General features: G+C 36.4%; 1 protein-coding gene across 3 annotated transcripts in view; it reads right to left on the minus strand.

The window, feature by feature from the left end:
- Window positions 1–2,248: 2,248 nt before the first annotated feature.
- CFAP300 (cilia and flagella associated protein 300) overlaps window positions 2,249–20,156 on the minus strand; it is a 28,363-nt gene continuing 10,455 nt past the window's right edge. Inside the window, exons 3-7 of one of the 3 annotated variants that reach the window (XM_029209197.1) lie at window positions 18,695–18,770; window positions 13,259–13,425; window positions 9,621–9,793; window positions 3,834–3,900; window positions 2,249–2,933 (exon numbers count right to left, since the gene is read on the minus strand). In XM_029209197.1, coding sequence (XP_029065030.1) covers window positions 2,805–2,933; window positions 3,834–3,900; window positions 9,621–9,793; window positions 13,259–13,425; window positions 18,695–18,770 — 612 coding nt within the window. In that variant the 3' untranslated portion in view covers window positions 2,249–2,804. Of the gene's footprint in view, window positions 2,934–3,833; window positions 3,901–9,559; window positions 9,794–13,258; window positions 13,426–18,694; window positions 18,771–20,156 lie in introns of those variants that run through there. The other 2 variants (XM_029209198.1, XM_029209199.1) reach the window with 2 other exon arrangements.

Below are 20,156 nucleotides of genomic sequence, written 5' to 3' on the forward strand. Positions count from 1 at the left end.
TTTAAATTTCTTAGCTTTGTACCTATAGCCCTCGGTAACCAGGACCCCATTCATCTGTCTTTCCTGTGTTATTACCCAGAACTCTTGGACAGAACTCCTCAGTTCCAACTAGTCAGGTGTACTTATGTCTTCCCCAAACCACCTTGTGTTTCTATGCCTCTGTATTTATTTTCTTGCTCATGGGTCCTAAAAGTTCCAAGTTCTCTGGTCTCCAGCCTAAGTCCCTTTTTTGGATGTCCAAATTATAATTCAGTGAGCCTTCTTTCCTTAAGTAACTATCAGAATTTCTGAAGAATGCTCTCAAATTCCATAAAACCATTCTGTTGTCACTTGTCACCATGGTTGATTTTTCACCCCAGAAAAATCCTCACCCTCAGTTGATCACAGCTTGCTCTTTCAAAGTTGGATTCACAGGCTGCTGCTGCTCTCCAGAGACAATTTTGTCCCAGGCATGTTCCCAGGCTGCATATCTTATCCCACACAGTACAGCTAAATTCAGATTACAGCATAATAGTTTGCAAAATTTTACACCAGGCTTAGGGATAGCTAGAGAAACTACTGCACTACTGATACTCTTGGACCTTGGTCGCCCACCCTTCCCCACTCCTTCTCTTTTTCTCCACACCAGCAGTCACACTTCAAGGGCCGGCTTTTTTCCAGCAAGTGGGCTCATTTAGTCAGGGAACAGATACTGAGTGTCAACTAAGTGCCAGGCAGTGTGCTAGGCACTGGGGATGAACCAAATACACACAGTTCCTGTTTTCCAGACAGACATAAAATAAATTACTACAAATAGTTGAGAAAATAATTCTAAGTATGCGAAATGCTGCCAAAGAAATACCTGGAGTACAATTTTAGGTCCTCTACATTCTCTGTGGCCCAGGGAGAGGGGGGGAAAAACAGTGTTCCCATCTCTTACAGATATCTAACCACATTAATAATGGTATAATCTGTAGAAAAGCAATTTTGACCTTTAGGAAGACAGCATTTTACATTATTATGCAGACAGTTTAGCTCCTACATTTTTTTTTGTTTTTAATATTTCCTCCACAAAGAATGAAAAGAGCCAAAATGAATGAACACTTAAACTGTGTGCTTGACACCATTCTAAGCCCAATATACATATTAATTTATATAATTTTCACAATAACCTATGAAGGAGTCCTATTATTTTCCCCATTTCACAGATGAGGCAACTAAGGCACAGAAAGATTATAACTAGCTCAAAGTCACACAGAAAGTAATGGCAGAATTAAAAATCCAGGCAATCTGACTACAACCCAAAGTCTTTGTTACTATGCCATTATACCTCTCAATACAGAGAATTGCATAATCTTTCTTCAAGGGTGCATTTCCATCTTTTGCCTCTGAACGTTCATCCCAGGGCCAGGCTCAGAGCACTCTGCCACATCATGCTTCTCCACTCGGCTGGACTGCTTTCCTTCTTAGTTGTTGAAACCCCACTAGTTCTTCTATAGAAGCCAGATGAAACCCTTCCTTGGCCTAGTTCACAGTGATCACTTCCATCTCTGAATTCATGTTACAATCACTGTCTATAAAAACTCTTACAGATTACGTTCTCTACTAGGTTTATAGGGAGTGTATGTTTCCCCAAAGTAAATCACACAGTGCCTTGTACAGAACTGGTACTCAGAAAGAATTATTGATTAAGAGAGGGTCCCCAGCTTGTAGGGGTCTGTGTGGTAGGCGGCCAAACTGGTAGCAAATGAACATTTTAATTTTTGATTTTATGTTTTTTATAAGATTTAACAAAAAATCTATGTTATGACCATGTCTGGAAAATATTCATTCAATAAACAATTAATGTGCCAAAGCATTGTGCTAAGTATTAGAAGTAAAACAAACTCTCTCTCCTGAGCTGTATACCTAAATTTCCAGCCGCCTTCTAGACACAATCACAGGTTCAGATCCAAGATCATCATCCTTACCCCTGCAACTCAGAAACACATATTCCAAACTTGCCCCTTCCTCAAGGTTTCAACATTTCTTTTAGGGTCTCCATCATCATTTTGGGCATACATGTCAATCACTTTTTCCATTAAAAAAATATAAGTTATATATTCATTTTACTAGGGTAACAAGGAGACAGTACTAAGACACCCTGTGCTTTACTCTTTTGCCAACTTAATAATACCATCAGGACAACCCTCTTTGTTTACATGTAGCTCTTGTATTAGCTGTGGGGGCAGCTCAATTTTAATTTATTATGTGATAAAAGAGTTTACAATTATGTTCAGAACATTATTTTTTTATTGAGGATTTTAAGTGGGACAAATGAATTAAAGGAATTGTTATGTTTTCCACAGCTCCAGAGATGTAAACCTTTATGCAGTGAAGAAACGTAATTAAATGAAACTCAAATTTTAAAAGCTAACGATTCATATTAATGATCAGTGGTTAGAGATGTTTAGTTTTCTGTCACAATTTCAATCCAGAATTCATTTGGTTCTAAAATAAAATAAATGGAAAATTGAGGACTCACTCGAATCTTAACGCAACAAATATGAACTAGATTTTTAGTTCTTTGTAACTTTCTGTAAAAATTCCACACCTGTATTGGTGTAGATTATGCTAGGGATGAAATTTGGTTCCTGTGTTAGTATTCCAGATAAATTTAAAGAAAGGCATCTTGGTATTTGTTTTCTTTTGCTCTAAGCAGCTTCTTTACATTTTACTTGAATTAACTTGCAAAGTAAATGTTTATCCATAAATCAGTATTAAAATTAAAAACTGGTAAATAGGTAATAAAAAATTATCTAAATATAGATAATCTGAAAAAAACATTAAGACATTTCCCCCACGCCATAACAGTGGTATAAAACATGAACATGACGCATGATAGGATCCACAATAAAGTAAGAAAATGTTTGTTCGTGACTCTTTGTTGAAGGGTAGCACATACCAACAGAATCCTGAAAAAGATAAACCTAAATTATTTAGTATACAACTACATTTAAATAATAATCAACATACTTAGCTATTATATATTTTGTGGTAAAATGTCATGAAACATATATCAAATCTTTGACAATAAGTTGCAGTTAACTACTATTTTAAAATATTTGTGGGCAGCACAGTCTACTTACTATGCTAACAATACATATGTACTATGCAAACATGCATAATTCTTGACCTTAAGGAATTTATAGTCCAAAGTAAATTCTATCTTTGAAAAAAGTCCTAATATTGCAAAAATTTATTTTGCATTTTTCCTCTATCTTTGCTTTTTTCAGAACATGGTCTATACATACTATGCGGGCTGGGACTATGTTTCTTTTGTTTATCACTGGGCTCTAGTCCCGCACAGTAGCTGATACACAGTAGGTATTCAAAAAATAATTGTTAAATGATTGAATACAGATACTTAGAAACTGCTTCATATGTATTAACAATCGTTCGTGTGATACTAAAATTCAAGTATCAGATTCTGTGATATAAAGACATTTATGTCATTCTTACTTATTTGCCCCCAAATTATCGTTTGACAGGCTAAAGAACTGTGTTCTACCTCATCTGAGCCACAGATTTAGCTCTAAAATAAGAAAGAACTATTATTAGACATGGGTAACAGAAAAGAAGCCGGGGAAAAATGTTCATACTTTCTCCAAATAAAAGCATACCTTATCAACTTTTAATTTTAACAGAAAACTATTTAGTTTATGTTAACTATGTTCTGTATATACAGGTATATGTTCTGTTAGCTATTCCTCTCTGAGGCATAACATCGTCCTAGTTGCTATCTCCAGTTATTACAATCCTCTTAATAACAAATAATTAGATTGGTTGGTTGCACATTTCCCCTCAACACTTACATATGCTGTAACTTTAAAGACAGAAGAGGTAATTTGTATTTTCTTGGTTTGAGGATTCTTTCGAACACTAAAATAGGGAGGAAAAGGGAACATTTTAAAATATAACAAGCACTGGCATAATACGTTTGAGATGTTGATCCCTTTTAGTATTCAGGTGTTCTTATCCATATATAACATGGAAATACAGAATATCCAATTAAGTAGTTTGAAAAGAATGGCATCTGTGGTTTCATCAAAGGATAGGGCAACATTAACTGAATTGAAATTGCAAAAAATTGAATTTTACAGTTAGAGGGTTTGAGGTCAGTTTGAGACTCAGATGATGAAAAGACTCCTAGGCCAGAGACAATTACTGGAAAAACAAGAATTGGTTAAAGTCAGACTGAAGTGTAAACAGCCGTAAGGGGTAGATAAAAACATACTAAACTTGAAGAATTAAACAGGCTGAACATAAATGACAGTTCTGCCACTGATTTGTTATTTCACTTTAGGCAAGATTAACCTTTCTGAACCTCAACTTTCTCATATGCAGACTGGGTAGGATATGGTTCCCTTTAGGATTATATGAGAATTAGGCGGAGTAACGTATATGAAAACTATTTATTAAATTATTTATTACTAAATTATATTCTATTAAAATCACTTTCTCTCATAGCTCTCTTTCAGTTACTCTCCCTACAAAAGATAATCTGTAGCAATATATAGTGAGGAAGCAAACTGAGGGTTGAGGAAATAAGCTACAGATATATATTTATACATTAATTCATATATAAATATATGCACATATTTATAATGCTTTACAATTTGCAAAATACCTTTATATACTTTACCTCATGTAAAGATCACACAACTCAGTGAGGTAGGCATTATTTTGCCAATTTTACAGACAATAGAAATAGAGCAGTTAAATGATACATTTTAGACATTCCAACTAAAAGTGGTATGTCTGGGAATAGAATTTAGGTGATATACAGTCCAGTTTTCTTTCCCTACACCTCACCTGTTTATCTTATACCTACTCTAAATTCATATACATCAAAGGTATTGTCCATGTGTTACATGTGTAGGTTAAATGTAAAGGAAGATATCCCTCTTCTTCACTTTATCAGGTAAAAGTACTTCTTTCCCTTCACTACATATGTAAAGAAATGGGGAGAAAGAGAGAGGAGGAGGAAGAAGGGGGACTCTGTGGGAGGGTGTGCATGCATGTGTGTTTGAGCTTTTGCACCTGTTAGAGATGACCAGATGCAAGCCATTTCAGGATTTAGGGTTCAAGATTCTTAGGCAGTTTTCATCTTTAAAACATTTCATTCAAATTTAAACCCAGGAATCATGCAATCAAATTGATTTCCATATATTTCTATAACATAAGTTGAGGTCATTTTCTTTTATTTCTCTAATGTGTAAGATACACTGCTGGAAAGTTGGAGACTACATTTAAAATTTCATGCTTATCTGAGAGAAGACTATCACCGCTACATATAAAACGTTTGCATACACCTGTATGACCACCCAGATCAAAATACAGAACATATCTATGGTTATATCTAATTTTAAATACTGATCTGGAGGTGGTTATATGGGTGTGAACATATATAAAAATTCACTGAACTTATGTACACTACGATTTGTTCAGTTTTTACTGTATGTAAATTACTCCTCAGTTTAAAAAAAAAAGAGCCCCTGTAAAAGTTTGTGCTTATCAAATAAACTTAGAGGAAATTTAGTATTTGATATTTCACATAGTAATCACTTAACACATACAAACACATACCATAGGTGTATTATTTTTAAAAAGAAACTACATTTGTACATTATTAGGAGTTGGTTCCTAATGGAAATAAATCATATTATTCCATTTTATTACCGCTGATCTTGTATTACTGTTACTTTAAAATATCTCTAAGACAATTCGTCTGGTTTTTTATAGGTCAAGCAAAGTATATTATCACCTGTCCTATATCTCATAAGAAAAAAGAAAAGGAAATGTGAAGTGATATTCATTTGTGCCCTAGGGTGTTCTACTAATAATTGCATTATATCAGATTTTTGGCAGTCACTAATTCACTCTTCAGGTAACCATAGTTTTTAAGGATGCTGGAACATAATTTCCATGTAGTGCTTTTAAAAAGTATGATTGTATTAATGGTTTAGAAATAGTGTAATGATTGGTTTCTTATCAATATCATTTGTGCTAATTTCTGAGCATCAGTCCCATATTGACTCTAAACGTTATGGTGTACAGACCATTCTAACTAACTCTGCTCATTTTAAGACACAAGGACCCCACCGTTTAATTAGCATCTGAAGGTCATAATCTAAGACTCTCAGTTCAAATCATAAAATCTGGGGCAGATATGTATTTTGGAGAACGTCTCCTAAAACTTTGGCAAGAGCATGTGTTTAATGTCTAAAGTAGGAAAGACACAGGCACCATTAGTAACTATAGAATTATTTTTGAGATGCAATGAAACAATTGATCATTTGCTTTCCAAGAAAATGGTTCTGAAGTATTGCCTATGCGATTTAAAGGGAACATAATCCTTGAAAATAAGGCATTTTCCAAAACATTTAAAAGATGTCTTTTATAGGACTTGTAATAATGGATGAGAGAGAAAATATCTTAAGAATGTTTTTACCTTTTTGTTTGAGCCAGAGACCCCTAAAATCAGGCTCTGTAATGTGCCCTCAATATCTACAAACATAAGGGATGGACTTCTTTGCTAGAATGAATCAGGGACAATGTTTATCTGCAAGTGCAGATTAGATAATGTAAGGTAGCTGCTGAATGTTTAATTAGAAAGATAGCAAACGTTTTTCTAAAGCATGTAAAAACACCTAAAACTCAAGTAAAGGAACAGGAAAAAACATCCGTCTTGGTTAAGTTAGCTTGTACAAATGACTCGATTAGATACATGGCTCAGAATTCTGAGAAATTACTGATGATACTTCAAGTTCCACTTGTGCTTCCTCTACTTATACACCCCTTGATAAATGCTATGCTGAACCAACCTGTATCTTTACCTTAACCAACTGACACAGCATCTGACCCAAATCAGCACGACTAATATTAGAAAAGCCCCATGTAGTGCATATGATAAGCAAACCAACATAGCTCCTAAGGGATTTTGAGGTCATTTAACACATTCAGTTGCTTTGTGTTGGTACCTAAGCCATCTCAAGCAAATATTTATTCTAATCATAATTTTCTACTGAAGTTGCTTTGGGAAGACAATTTCACATCCTCTCCTCATTCAGCAAGGAAATTCATAAGCATGCTTAACTTGGATCATCGAGAGAAATATTTAATGGGTCTCAGAGAAAAGTAATGCTGTAACTGGGCTGGTCTCCTTCCCAGTCTCCCCTAGAATGACAGACTTGTGATGCATCGTCCCTGAATTGGGAACAGACTGCCCCCCTCTTTGCTGGCCCTTGTGGACTTGACTCCATCAAGACGTCCCTGATTGCTCACACCCACACTGACAATTTTTTCTTTTGAACTTCCAGGGTTTTTATTACAGTATAAAGAGCTGTAAATATTTGCCTATAATAACTGAATATTTGATTATATAAAAAAAGTTTACTTATAAAATATTTTAAACAATTACTTTACTATTATTCACTATGTTAACTTGTAATTTCCTTAAGGTCAGAGACTGCCTGATGCCTCCTCTTGCACTTTTTAGTGCTTGGTCGAGTTCAGTGCCCAATGTTAACACTTGCTGGTTGCCTGATTAAGTGATTCCATGGACACAATTCTTATCCTTTCTGTAAGATGTCATGAATTTTGGATACTCATTTATGAGTGGTCATTACTCTTTGAGTCATACTTTATCTTAGCACCCAAAAAGTATAGAAGAGTATCACAAGTGAGAATTCAGGGAAGGGAATGTTGGAAAAAATAGCAGTTTCTTCAATGTTTAGGTTCTAAAGTTATTTCTATTTCAAATATCTCTAATAGAATCTCTGCCTCTACAGCACATGGTAGTGAGGAATTCCACAGGTTCATGTGGTTGATGAGGTACAACACACTGTGGTGGCTGTGGTGTGTGTTTGTGTGTGTGTGTGTGGTGTGTGTGTGGTGTGTGTGTGTGGTGTGTGTGTGTGTGTGTGTGTTTAGGGTACATCGAGGAGTATCTAGCAGGAGTGCTAGAAGCAGTCTCGTAAGTTTTCATGAGCTGCAAATGATAAGAACAGAATATGTTTGATGTAGGTATGTGCATGTTATTTCTGAAATTCTGTTTCTATAATTTCTCTTCCAACAATCTTTATGTATTGACACAATAACTTTTTCATAAATATCAGAGACAGATTATAGAAATATTTTTCTGTTTTTAAAACTGTATCAAAAATAAACTCAGTAGAATAACTGAATCATGCAGTTTGTTGTATAGCTGTATGACACATGTAATGGAGATGAGAATTGAGGTGTTGAGGATAAGTAAAGTAACAATCAAGAGTTTGATGAGAGGGGCTTCCCTGGTGGTGCAGTGGTTGAGGGTCCGCCTTCCGATGCAGGGGACATGGGTTCATGCCCCGGTCTGGGAGGATCCCACATGCCGCAGAGCAGCTGGGCCCGTGAGCCATAGCCGCTGAGCCTGCGCGTCCGGAGCCTGTGCTCCGCAACGGGAGAGGCCACAACAGTGAGAGGCCCGCATACCGCCAAAAAAAAAAAAAAAAAAAAAAAAAGTTTGATGAGAATCTAATTCTGTTGTTTTCCTATTAAAGTAAAATTGTGGGGCTTCCCTGATGGCACAGCGGTTAAGAATTTGCCTGCCAATGCAGGGGACACGGGTTCAAGCCCTGGTCCAGGAAGATCCCACATGCCATGGAGCAACTAAGCCCATGCGCCACAACTACTGAGCCTGCGCTCTAGAGCCCGCGAGCCACGACTACTGAGCCTGCGTACCGCAACTACTGAAGCCTGCGCACCTAGAGCCCGTGCTCCGCAACGAGAAGCCACCGCAATGCGAAGCCCGTGCACTGCAACAAAGAGTAGCCCCCAGTTGCCGCAACTAGAGAAAGCCTGCACGCAGCAACGAAGACTCAACGCAGCCAAGAATAAAATAAATAAATAAATATTTTTTAAAAAGTAAAGTTGTGTAACTAAGCTCTGGGAACCTTTGCTTTTACTTGTTCCTATGCCCTTTGCCTATAAAGATGATCCAATATCTTCATCATTGAAAAACCCAACTAAAGAATGTTCACTCCAGTTAAAATAAAAGCATAAATAAAAGATTTGTAAAGTCTTTATCCTCACTTGGTCTTCAAAAAAAAAAAAAAAAAAAAGCCCTAGTGGAATACCTAAAACAAATTTAGGATTAATTTTGAAAAGATTAACACTTAGGTGAAAATTCTTCTACCTCTTTAGAACAAAGGTAATAATTTTTTTTACTATTATATTCATCAGTATTAGTCAAGCAAGTTCAAACACCCTGAGGGAGCTCATGTCCCCTTGAGATTTAAAAGAAGGCCTAGGGATAAAAGGGAGACCTGGAAGAAGGCAGTTGCTAGTAAGGGACGGAGTGGGTGACAGGTCTGGATGAGAAAACAAGGACAAGAGGCAGCTGAGAGGACTGAGGACTAAAATAGGGTCAGGGAAATCCAGAAATTTTGTAGCCTGGAAGAGAATAAGGAGGCTCTGACGAGGGGCTCAGGGTGGTGCTATTTTTACTCACTTTGGTTGTTAATAGATCCACAAATAGTTGCTGGGTAATCCTACCAGAGTTAAATAAATAATTTGCTCTATTAACCAGAGATTTACATATTGTAATCAAGCAACATTACCTCACTAGATCCTTATAGATAAGCTTTGTTGTTTCCAGATATGGATTAAGCACATCTTCATATTGACAAAGGGCTCCACCAAGGCAAAGATGTTTGAAAAGACAAAACAGGAACTCTTCTCTATCTGGTTGGCTGAATACTTCATATTTTTCTGAGTCTTCCACTAGCAAAACCTATGTAAGATGATAAAATTCATCTCAATGTAACATAATTTGAGGTTCTAATATTTATGTTTTCAAAAGTTCCAGTTTACAAGTTTAAAAGTAATTTTAGACCTATTTTCAGAACCAATCCTGAAGCAATGGAGAAAATGATCTGCGAGACCTGTGCTTATTGTCCCTCCATTCTATCATTTTATCAGGTACAGACAGTGAAAGGAATAAATCTAAACATAAGCCTTCTCTTCTGCTTTCTTTGTTCTAGTTTATATCTTTAGTAATTGTTTCAGTGCTACTGAAATTTTAGAGTTGGGTCACTGTGAATCTCATTTGGAAACAATGGGAGTATAAATAAATGGAGAAACTTCTCCATCCCATAAGGTCCATAGTCTTTGCTTCCATCAAGAGGTTAAACACAAATGGTCATTTTCTAAGCCCTTTCATAGTGTTTGGATTACTATTTTCCTTATGCCCACAGTTACACCATTTTGAACTATTCCAGTAGCTGGAGCCTCATAATCACCTTTTCTTCTGTTCTCCTCTAATAATATCACCTTACACATCACCAAGCTACATGGATTCTTGCTCTCTTGACACCTTGCTACCTCTTTCAGAAAATAGTTTGACTAGGTCCGATGTGGGGGATTTTCTTACACCATTGGGCATTACAGACAATTGCTTAATTTGTTGACTGTAGTGGACATGAACAGGTGATGAATGTATACTACAAAATATATTCCTTTTATTGAATTGCTTATAGCCCATTTACTTGAAAAAAGAATGTGAAATAGCTAATAATAAAATATGGATACAATAAGATAAAAATAATAAAAGACAAAAGAATGTAACCAAGATATAAAGTGGGAAGAGAAAATAAAAACACATAAGGAACTCTACATGGAGAAAAGCTTTAAAAATTGTGCATGACATTTAACACTACCATACACTTAACACAAACATAAATACACATAAGAAACTCTAGATGGAAAAAAGCTATAAAAATTGTGCATAACACTTAATGCTATCACATAGGTAAAGGAAGGATATATGAGTCATATAACAATCGCTGTCTAGCAGTAAGAAGTACACTGTTTATTAGGAAAATTGATTAAACTTAACATTTTATTTACCTCAATCTCAAATGAAAATCATTACGAGGTCATTATATAAGAGGCATTAAAAAGCAATAAACTCTATGGTGTTGTCTATATGTAGTTTACTTATAATGACTTGATGAAAGCTGAAGTCATATGTAGTACAAGGTAAGAGGAAGTGGTCCACAGTTTATTGCTCTCTGTGTGCCACATATAAGACCTGTAACATCTCCTCTCCCTCCCTCCCTCTCTCTATAAGGAAATAATGTGATATTAAAACCCAAGTTTGCAGCCACCTAAAGATTTGGCTTAATACAAGGGTGACAAAAGCCCTTAGGGATGAATAGTTTACACATTCCCTACACAAGGACTCATATATTGAATTGATTAGGCTGTGCAATTAAAAAATTATAATTAAAAACATTTTTGGAGTGAATGTTAAAACAATAACATTTTATGTCTGATCTCCCTCTCTATTCACATACAGATCTGTTTAGTTGTGTAGCCCTCAGAGAGGAGATAGGCAATGGTTAATGAGTCCAACTTCTGAGCGGTGGTCAGGAAGGAGGCTATTATCAGAACTTAATTACACAGTGTGCCAACAGAATCTGTGTTGCTACACAATGGGAGGGCCCTTTCTAGTTCAGGCTAAAGCTAAAAGTTATTTATATTTTTTCAGCCGGAAAGCAACCAAGTTAAAGCCCGCTCTGTTACCACAGAGCGGCAAAGAACACAAGAGTAAAACATACAGGCAATCAGCAGAAAACACCGAGCCCCAGCCCTTCCTGAATAGAGGTGCTACTCATGGCAATAAATAAGCAGGAGGCAGTTTTGCAGGGTATTCTGGTGAAGAGCAAACCCTCCTTTTATTTTTATTTTTTGGCCGCGCCGCATCCTAGTTCCCCAACCAGGAATCGAAGTCCTGCCCCCTGCACTGGAAGCACGGAGTCTCAACCACTGGACAGCCAGGGAAGTCCCACAAATCCTCCTTTTAAATTTCATTGCTGGGCTTCCCTGGTAGCGCAGTGGTTGAGAGTCCGCCTGCCGATACAGTGGACACGGGTTCGTGCCCTGGTCCAGGAAGATCCCACATTCCGCGGAGCGGCTGGGCCCGTGAGCCATGGCCGCTGAGCCTGCGCGTTCGGAGCCTGTGCTCCGCAATGGGAGAAGCCACAACAGTGAGAGGCCCGCGTAACGCAAAAAAACCCAAACGAACGTCATTGCTGAGGCTCTCTCTGTAGAAGTGAAGGCGTAGAAGTGAGTCCTTTTAGGTACTGTCCTAGTGAAGATCAATGTATGGACTGGCTGGATGCTCCCTCGTCTCCTACAGACAAGATTCCTGTGTCCAGAACGATATATCAGTAGCCTCCCTATTTCATTTCTATCTGCATTTGTAATACATTAGACTTGTACATCTTCCTTCTCTCTTAATGTGTAATAATAATAGTAATTAGTAGTAGTTCATACTATTGAAATCTTACTAAGTGCTGAGTATTCTGTAAAGCACTTTAAATGCATTATGTCACATAATTCTTACATTATTCCTATTTCATATATGAAGAAACTGAAGCTTAGAGAGGTTAAGTATGACAGTTATTAAAGTGACAGAGCCTAGATTTGAACCTACATCTATTTGATAGCCCTAATTTTTGACCGCTTTGTAAATACTCTTTCTCATCAATTAAAATAATAATAATAATATTTCATTTTAACAGCATTTCATAAAATGCTTTCTCAACAATTTTAGGAAGAAGGTAGAATGGGCATTTTAATTTCCATATTGTACAGATAAGATCTTGAGGCTCAAGATATTGAATGACTTGCCTAAGGTTATTATTATCTTGTAAATAATAAATCAGGAATTAGGAAAATAATCCATGTCTTCTGATGCCAAGTTCAGTATGCCTCTCATTAAAACAAAAGTTAACTTAATCAAATGCCTTTTTGATCTCAGCAATGAGATTAAAAGATTATTTCCCTCCAGGGATGTTTTTAAATATTCATTTGATATGTTAAGAGAAAATATTGAAGAAAAATAATCATCAATTAAATAGGCCAGAGTTTCTTGACCTCAGCACTACTGACATTTTGGGCCAGACAACTTTGTTGTAGGGACTGCCCTGTGCATTGCATGATGCTTAGCAGCATCCCTGGCCTCTACCCATTAGATGTCAGTAGAAGCCCACTGAGAACTAATGAAATACACACATAATCAAGTTGATAAGAAAAGTGCCATCCAAGAAGAAACCTACCCGGGTAATGATTATTACTGATCATTATTCATTGATAAGAGGTATTTTATGGGTTTTAGGCAGGCAAAAGTTTTTGACATTAAGCATTTCCTGAAATGAAATTCTATTGTGAAAATTTTTAATTCTGTACTTACTTTTTGTAATTCATCAGAAATAAGGAAGGGATCACAAAAAGAATCTAAACATTTAACAATATGTCCATTCTCTCGTACAATATCTTCATCATATAACGGATTAAAAAATGACATTGAAAGCTGTGTGCAAGGAACGTTTATAGCTTCAATTTTTTTCACTTCAGTTCCTGAATAAAGAGATATAAAAATTAATTTAGTACTCTTAATTATTGCCAAAACAAATATCACTCTGCAGAGATTCTAAGAAGTAATCAAATACAACATATGTTTTGATATATTTAAAAGACACATTAGTTTAGGGATTTTATTAAATTCTTATTTTGCAGGTTGTTTATTTTTATTAATTATTAAAAGTTTATAACAAAATTTCACCATTTCAGGCCTAGATGAAGGATATGTAAATTAGAAAATACTTGAAAATGAAATATTTATTGTGTAGTAGGAGGTTCTTAGATCAGTTTTAATGTATATATCAGAATTGCCTATAAAACATAGAAATTACTTCATATGATATTGGATTTGTATTATGCTTAATGCTTTATAATTCATATTACAAAAATTTTAATTAACATAAGTAAGGATGTTTCTAAAGTCACTGAGGGTATTTTGAAAATGTTTCTCTCCATTTAAAAATTTCTCCCTTGTGATCTCACTTATAGTGTTTATTACAAAAAAAAGGTTTTCCAAATCAAGGTAAATTTCAAACCAGGCCCTAATCAAGTTATTACAAGTGTTAGAGAAATTTGAAATCATGGTGTTCTATTTTTCTCTTGTAGCTCTAGTTCTTCCCATTTCCACACCAACACCCCCCACCCCCTATTTATTTCCTGAATGTGTCTTTCAGGAATGGATTTTCTGTTACTAGAGGTTCTATTAAATTGCAAAAAGACATAAAAATTAAGGTGAATACTTTTATTATTGCCTCAGTGAGTCACTCAATCGGTTTCTCTCCTTTATGCACCTAGATACGCACACGCACTCACTCAGATATAAAGGGGTGGAGTTCTCCTTGTTCAAAGTTCTACAACAATTGCAGACTTAGATATGGTGTGTCCTCTCCCCAATATATTTGCTGGATCTCTGACCTGAGAAGCAATTTGAGCTTGAGAATAGTAATGTTGGTGATTATTTGCACTTCCTCCCTCTGGCTGTCCACCCAGAGTCTTGCTAGGACCTGTTGCTCTCATTCTGATCCTGAGCTGGGCTAGTGTGGAGGCAAGAAGAATGCCTGGAGCCAAGAACTGTGCATGCCTCAGTTATTGCAAAAGATATGCTGCTAAGAAAAGCTCCTTTTGTTCTAGAAGCAAAATCCTTCGGAAGATTAAAGTAAAAAGAAGACACTAGAAAATGACAGAGTAGGTCTGAGTAATATTGGAAGACCAAAGAAGAGCCGTATAAAGCCAGACAATATTCAAAGATGGGTTGGTGGCCATAGGATGAGGGACTGACATTGGGCAACATGCCATTTTAATAAATCTACCCTAGGTCTGATTTGGGGAGTGGCAGGAGGGTGTGGATGGTGAGAGAAGGTAATTGAATTTAAACCACTTAATCTGAAACATAGAAACAGAACTTGCTGTGGACTAAATTGTGTCCCTTCAAAATTCATATGTTGAGGTACTCCTAACCCCACCCATGACCTCATCTAACCCTAATTACTTCCCCAAAGACTTCATCTCAAAATACCATCACTTTGGGGGTTAGGGCTTTAACATATGAATTTTGGAGGGACACAATCCAGTCCACAGCCTTCTGCTCCTGGACCCCCAAATTCATGTCCTTCTCCCATGAAAAATACATTGATTCCATCCCAACAGCCCCAAAAGTCTTAACTCATTCCAGCATCAACCCTAAAGTCTAAAGTCCAAAGTCTCATCTAAATATCATCTAAATCAGATATGGGTGAGAGTTGAGGTACAATTCATCCTGAGGCAAAATTCCTCTCCAGCTAAGAACCTGCAAAACAAGACAAGTTACATGCTTCCAAAATACAGTGGTGAGATAGGCATAGGATAGACGTTTACATTCCAAAAGGGAGAAATAGGAAAGAAGATAGGGGTGATGGTCCCAAGCAAGCCTAGAACTTGGCAAGGCAAATTCCATTCGACTTCAAGCCTCAAGAATAATCCTCTTTGGTTCAATGTTCTGCTTTCCATACCTACTGGGGCGGTTCTTCCTCCAAGAAAGTGTGTTGTTGAAACTGAGGGGGTGACCCTGACGATCTCTAAATTGCCTTCTCAGTCCTTCTCTTTTCTTGAAGAATAGCACATGCTTACAGTTGAGTGGCTCCATGGTCTGGCCCTGTAGGATCTAAAAAGTCTGATAGCCTTCATTTTGTCTCATTTTTTTCTGTCCCCTTTAGTTCAAGCTGGCAGTGTCTTTGCTGGTACAATCCCATCTCTATTTCTGGCTTCTGCTGAAATGGCTGATTAAGCCAATGAGTTGCACCCATGATCTCTTTATCAAATGGTTGCTCAAGGACACACTTAGTGTTCTCTTCAGAACAAGCTTTCTCATTTTCTGCAATATGGATATGCTGAGAATTTTCCAAATCTTCAACTTGGGCTCCGTTCCGCTTAACAATTCCTTCTTCAATTCATCTCTCTCCTTCCATATTTTACTATAACCATTCAGGAGGAAACAAGCCACTCCATCAATACTTTGCTTAGAAATCTCCTCAGCAAATACTAATTTTATCACTTACAAGTTCTATTTTCCACAAAAGCACTAGAACACAGTTCAGCCAAGTTCTCTGCCATTTTATAACAAGGACTGCTTTCCTTCCAGTTTCGAATGCCATGTTCCTCATTTCCATCTGAGACCTCACCAAAATCAACCTTAACATCCATATTCTAGCATGCACCTCAAGACTTTTACAGACTATAACCATTACACAATTTCAATGCTACTTCCACATTTTTAGGTATTTTTACAGAAGCACTCCACTTGGTACCAAAATCTGTATTAGTCTGCTTGGGCTGCTATCACAAAATACTGTAGACTGGGTAGTCTTTTATATTTTTCCACAGTTCTATAGGGTGGGAAGTCTAAAAGCAAGATGTCAGCTGATTTAGTTCCTGGTGAGGACTCTCTTCCTGGCTTGCAAACAGCTGCCTTCTAGCTGTGTCCACATGTGACAGACTCTTATAAGAACACTAATACCATCATGAGGGCCTCTCAAGACCTTATCTAAACCTGAAATCTCCCAAAGACCTCATCTCCAAATACTTTCACATCAGGAGTTAAGGCTTCAATATAAGAATTTGGGAGGGGACACAATCTAGTGCATAGCACACACTCTCTGTTATGTAGAAATTTGGTTAAATTATGTCTCCAGCATTTATAAGTTTTACAATGCATCACTAAGATCACACAGAAAGTTAAGAATGTATTGTTTTTTCCCCCTCAATACTAGCATTACAATGCACTGGATAGCTCCTTTTTATTTAGTGTCCAAGTCGGTGCTTTTCTGGAAACCCCGTTAATGTGGAAGTGACAGAGGCAAGAAGAGTTCTACAGCCTGGATTTGAATCTCAACTCCACCTGGCCAGCTATGCAAAACTGCACAAGTTACTTAGCTCATGCCTCTGACCCCTCATTTTTGAAATAGGAATATACAATAATACCTCTCTCAGAGTTGTTTTGAGAATTAAAGGAGGTAAATGTGCATAATGCCCTTAGCTGAGCACATAGGAAGCACCCATTACACGTCAGCCAAAGAAGGGCAAAGTATGTCTAAAAGAAGGGGGCCGTGGCAGCTGGCTGAGAGGATAAGTCAGCACCAACAATTGGCAACGTAGGCAGTGTAGCCAGTAGTGAAGGAGAGTCCATCATCATTCTCTTTAAACCTGGTTCACTTGCTTGAAAAATGTCTTTTCTCTCATTAAACAAAAGCTATTTCTTATGCTTATAAAGGCCCCCAGAGTAAAATTAGAGAGAAGATGGCCGATATATGAGAAAAAGAAGAAGAAAAGCAAATAGGAGGAGATTAAAAACAAGTTAATGGAAGAGTACAAGCAATCCACTAGAAACTTCTGTTTCTGAAATGGAGTGCTACCTCTTCTTCTATTTTTCAGAGTACTTCTAATTGGTTCTGTCAAGTACATGTGGAATTTTAGAACCTTTCTTTTTGCAGTGCCTTTTACAAAAATTAGAAAAAAGTCAGTGCTGTTTTGTGAAGTATGTACCAAAATGGAGGAAGGCAGAATGCCTATTTCAATGAACGTTATCTTTTGTAAACGAGTTTACTGAAGTTACTGTAAACATGGTTTGTAAACACTATGATATGTGACTGATTATTTCCTTTTGAAGGTTTGGAAATGGTAAATATATTTGCTTAGGTACTCAGTTTAACTTTGTAAGTAGTCTGAAGATCACACTGTACTAACTTTTTGTTCTATAAATTTTGCAGTGGTCTTTAGCCAAAATCAATAAAATTTGACCTACTAAGTCCAACATCATGAACTGTTTGTAAACTTGTGCTTGACTAATACTTTATGAAAAGTTATTTTTGTGTAAGGCCACTAGAGTTCCATGAAAATACGTTGTAAGAATTTACCAAAACAACCCCATCTAATTTAAAATCAACTTTTCTTGAGCACATATTCACATTACCAACCAGATTCTTCTTCTAATTGGAATGATAATTTATTCTGTTAAGAGGGCTCAACCTAAATTTTCAAATACAGTGTTCACGTTTCTGTTTTCAAAATAGTCTTCTGTTAACTCTCTAATTTATTCCTTGACCTGAGAGTTATTTAAGGGATTTGAGTGATATTAAGTGTTTAAATGTTTGGGTAATTTTCTTTAAAGATTTCTAGCTGTGTTTCAACGTACTATGAAAATATTATCTATATGAAGTTCTCCTTTTGAGAATTTAAGACTCTCTCCTCCATGATTTAATATATTATTTTTAAAGACTGTTCCATGGTGGCTGCCAGAAATTCATTCCCCTGACCCAACTGAGATTTTGCCCACGCATCCGCACATCCGTGGAATCTTACCTGACCCTTTCGCACTGGGTAGAATTGACCACTCCCCTCCTTTTGCTCCCATTGCTATGTTAGCACCTTTGATACAATCTATTGCACATATTTTAAAATATATCAGTGAGTTCCTTGAGTACACGTTTTCTCTTATTCACCTTTATGTTCCCTGCATCTGTCAGAGTCCATGAAAGGTGCACAATAAATACTTTCCAAACAAATGTAAAGAGTGAAAAGTTGCTCTTAAGTGTTAAGCCAGGATAGCAGCAGTGCACTACCAGGAGAAAGATGCAGGGCAGGCCTGGCACAGTTGATAATATTTGACTTTGATGTTGTCAAGCAAATGAGTCATTATTCACAATTTATATTTTAATAATGAAAATTCCTGAGGTAAAATTTTGTTATAATAGTAAAATAGTAATCTGAAGAGATGAAAATAAATTTTGTTTACCTAATGTAATCCACTGTCCAGAAGAATCTGAAAGTAACTTCAAATTGGGAATAACATTTGGATCTTTAAAGAAAGCCTAAAATACAAATTTGAGGGGAACAAGTTAGATATATTATTATAAACAGTAACAAGAATTAACTTCTTAAATAACTATAGTAAAATCTCATTTAATTTAAATTGGGGAAGGATAATTTTAAATTGCTAAAATGTCTTAAGGAATAAATGTTTCATAACGAAATGAAGTTCTGTTACCTTCAAGTTGGAACAGTATGAACAATACTATTATGTCCAAGTAGATAACTTTGGGACTAATTTAATAAATAGAAAGTAATGATATATAGTGAAAAGTAAGAGGTTATATAATGTTTGAAAATTTTGTTTTCTTTCAACCTTGTTCTCCCAATTAGCTGATGTAAGTAATCACTGCTTCCACTCTCCCCAACTAAATCTAAATGTAATTTTCAATTTAATTCTATTCAAGGGGCACATAGAAAAGTGATAGATTTCACTTTTTAAAATTTTTAAAATATTTTTACACAGCAGGTTCTTATAAGTCATCCATTTTATACACATCAGTGTATACATGTCAGTCCAATTCTCCCAATTCATCACACCACCACCCCAAACCCCCACTGTTTTCCCCCCTTGGTGTCCATACGTTTGTTCTCTACATCTGTGTCTCTATTTCTGCCCTGCAAACCAGTTCATCTGTACCATTTTCAAGGTTCCACATACATGCGTTAATACATGATATTTGTTTTTCTCTTTCTGACTTACTTCACTCTGTATGACAGTCTCTAGATGCATCCACATCTCTACAAATGACCCAATTTCGTTCCTTTTTATGGCTGAGTAATATTCCATTGTATATATGTACCATATCTTCTTTATCCATTCGTCTGTCGATGGGCATTTAGGTTGCTTCCATGACCTGGCTATTGTAAATAGTGCTGCAATGAACATTGGGGTGCATGTATCTTTTTGAATTATGGTTTTCTCTGGGTATATGCCCAGTAGTGGGATTGCTGGGTCATATGGTAATTCTATTTTTAGATTTTTAAGGAACCCTCATACTGTTCTCCATAGTGGCTGTATCAATTTACATTCCCACCAACAGTGCAAGAGGGTTCCTTTTCTCCACACCCTCTCCAGCATTTGTTGTTTGTAGATTTTCTGATGATGCCCATTCTAACTGGTGTGAGGTGAGACCTCATTGTAGTTTTGAGTTGCATTTCTCTAATAATTAATGATGTTGAGCAGCTTTTCATGTGCTTCTTGGTCATCTGTATATCTTCTTTGGAGAAATGTCTATTTAGGTCTTCTGCCCATTTTTGGATTGGGTTGTTTGTTTTTTTAATATTGAGCTGCATGAGCTGTTTCTATATTTTGGAGATTAATCCTTTGTCTGTTGATTCATTTGCAAATACTTTCTCCCATTCTGAGGGTTGTCTTTTCATCTTGT

Source organism: Monodon monoceros, unplaced genomic scaffold (assembly GCF_005190385.1).
Source record: "Monodon monoceros isolate NGI ecotype Baffin Bay Population unplaced genomic scaffold, NGI_Narwhal_1 Super_Scaffold_7, whole genome shotgun sequence".
Taxonomy (NCBI): Eukaryota; Metazoa; Chordata; class Mammalia; order Artiodactyla; family Monodontidae; genus Monodon; species Monodon monoceros.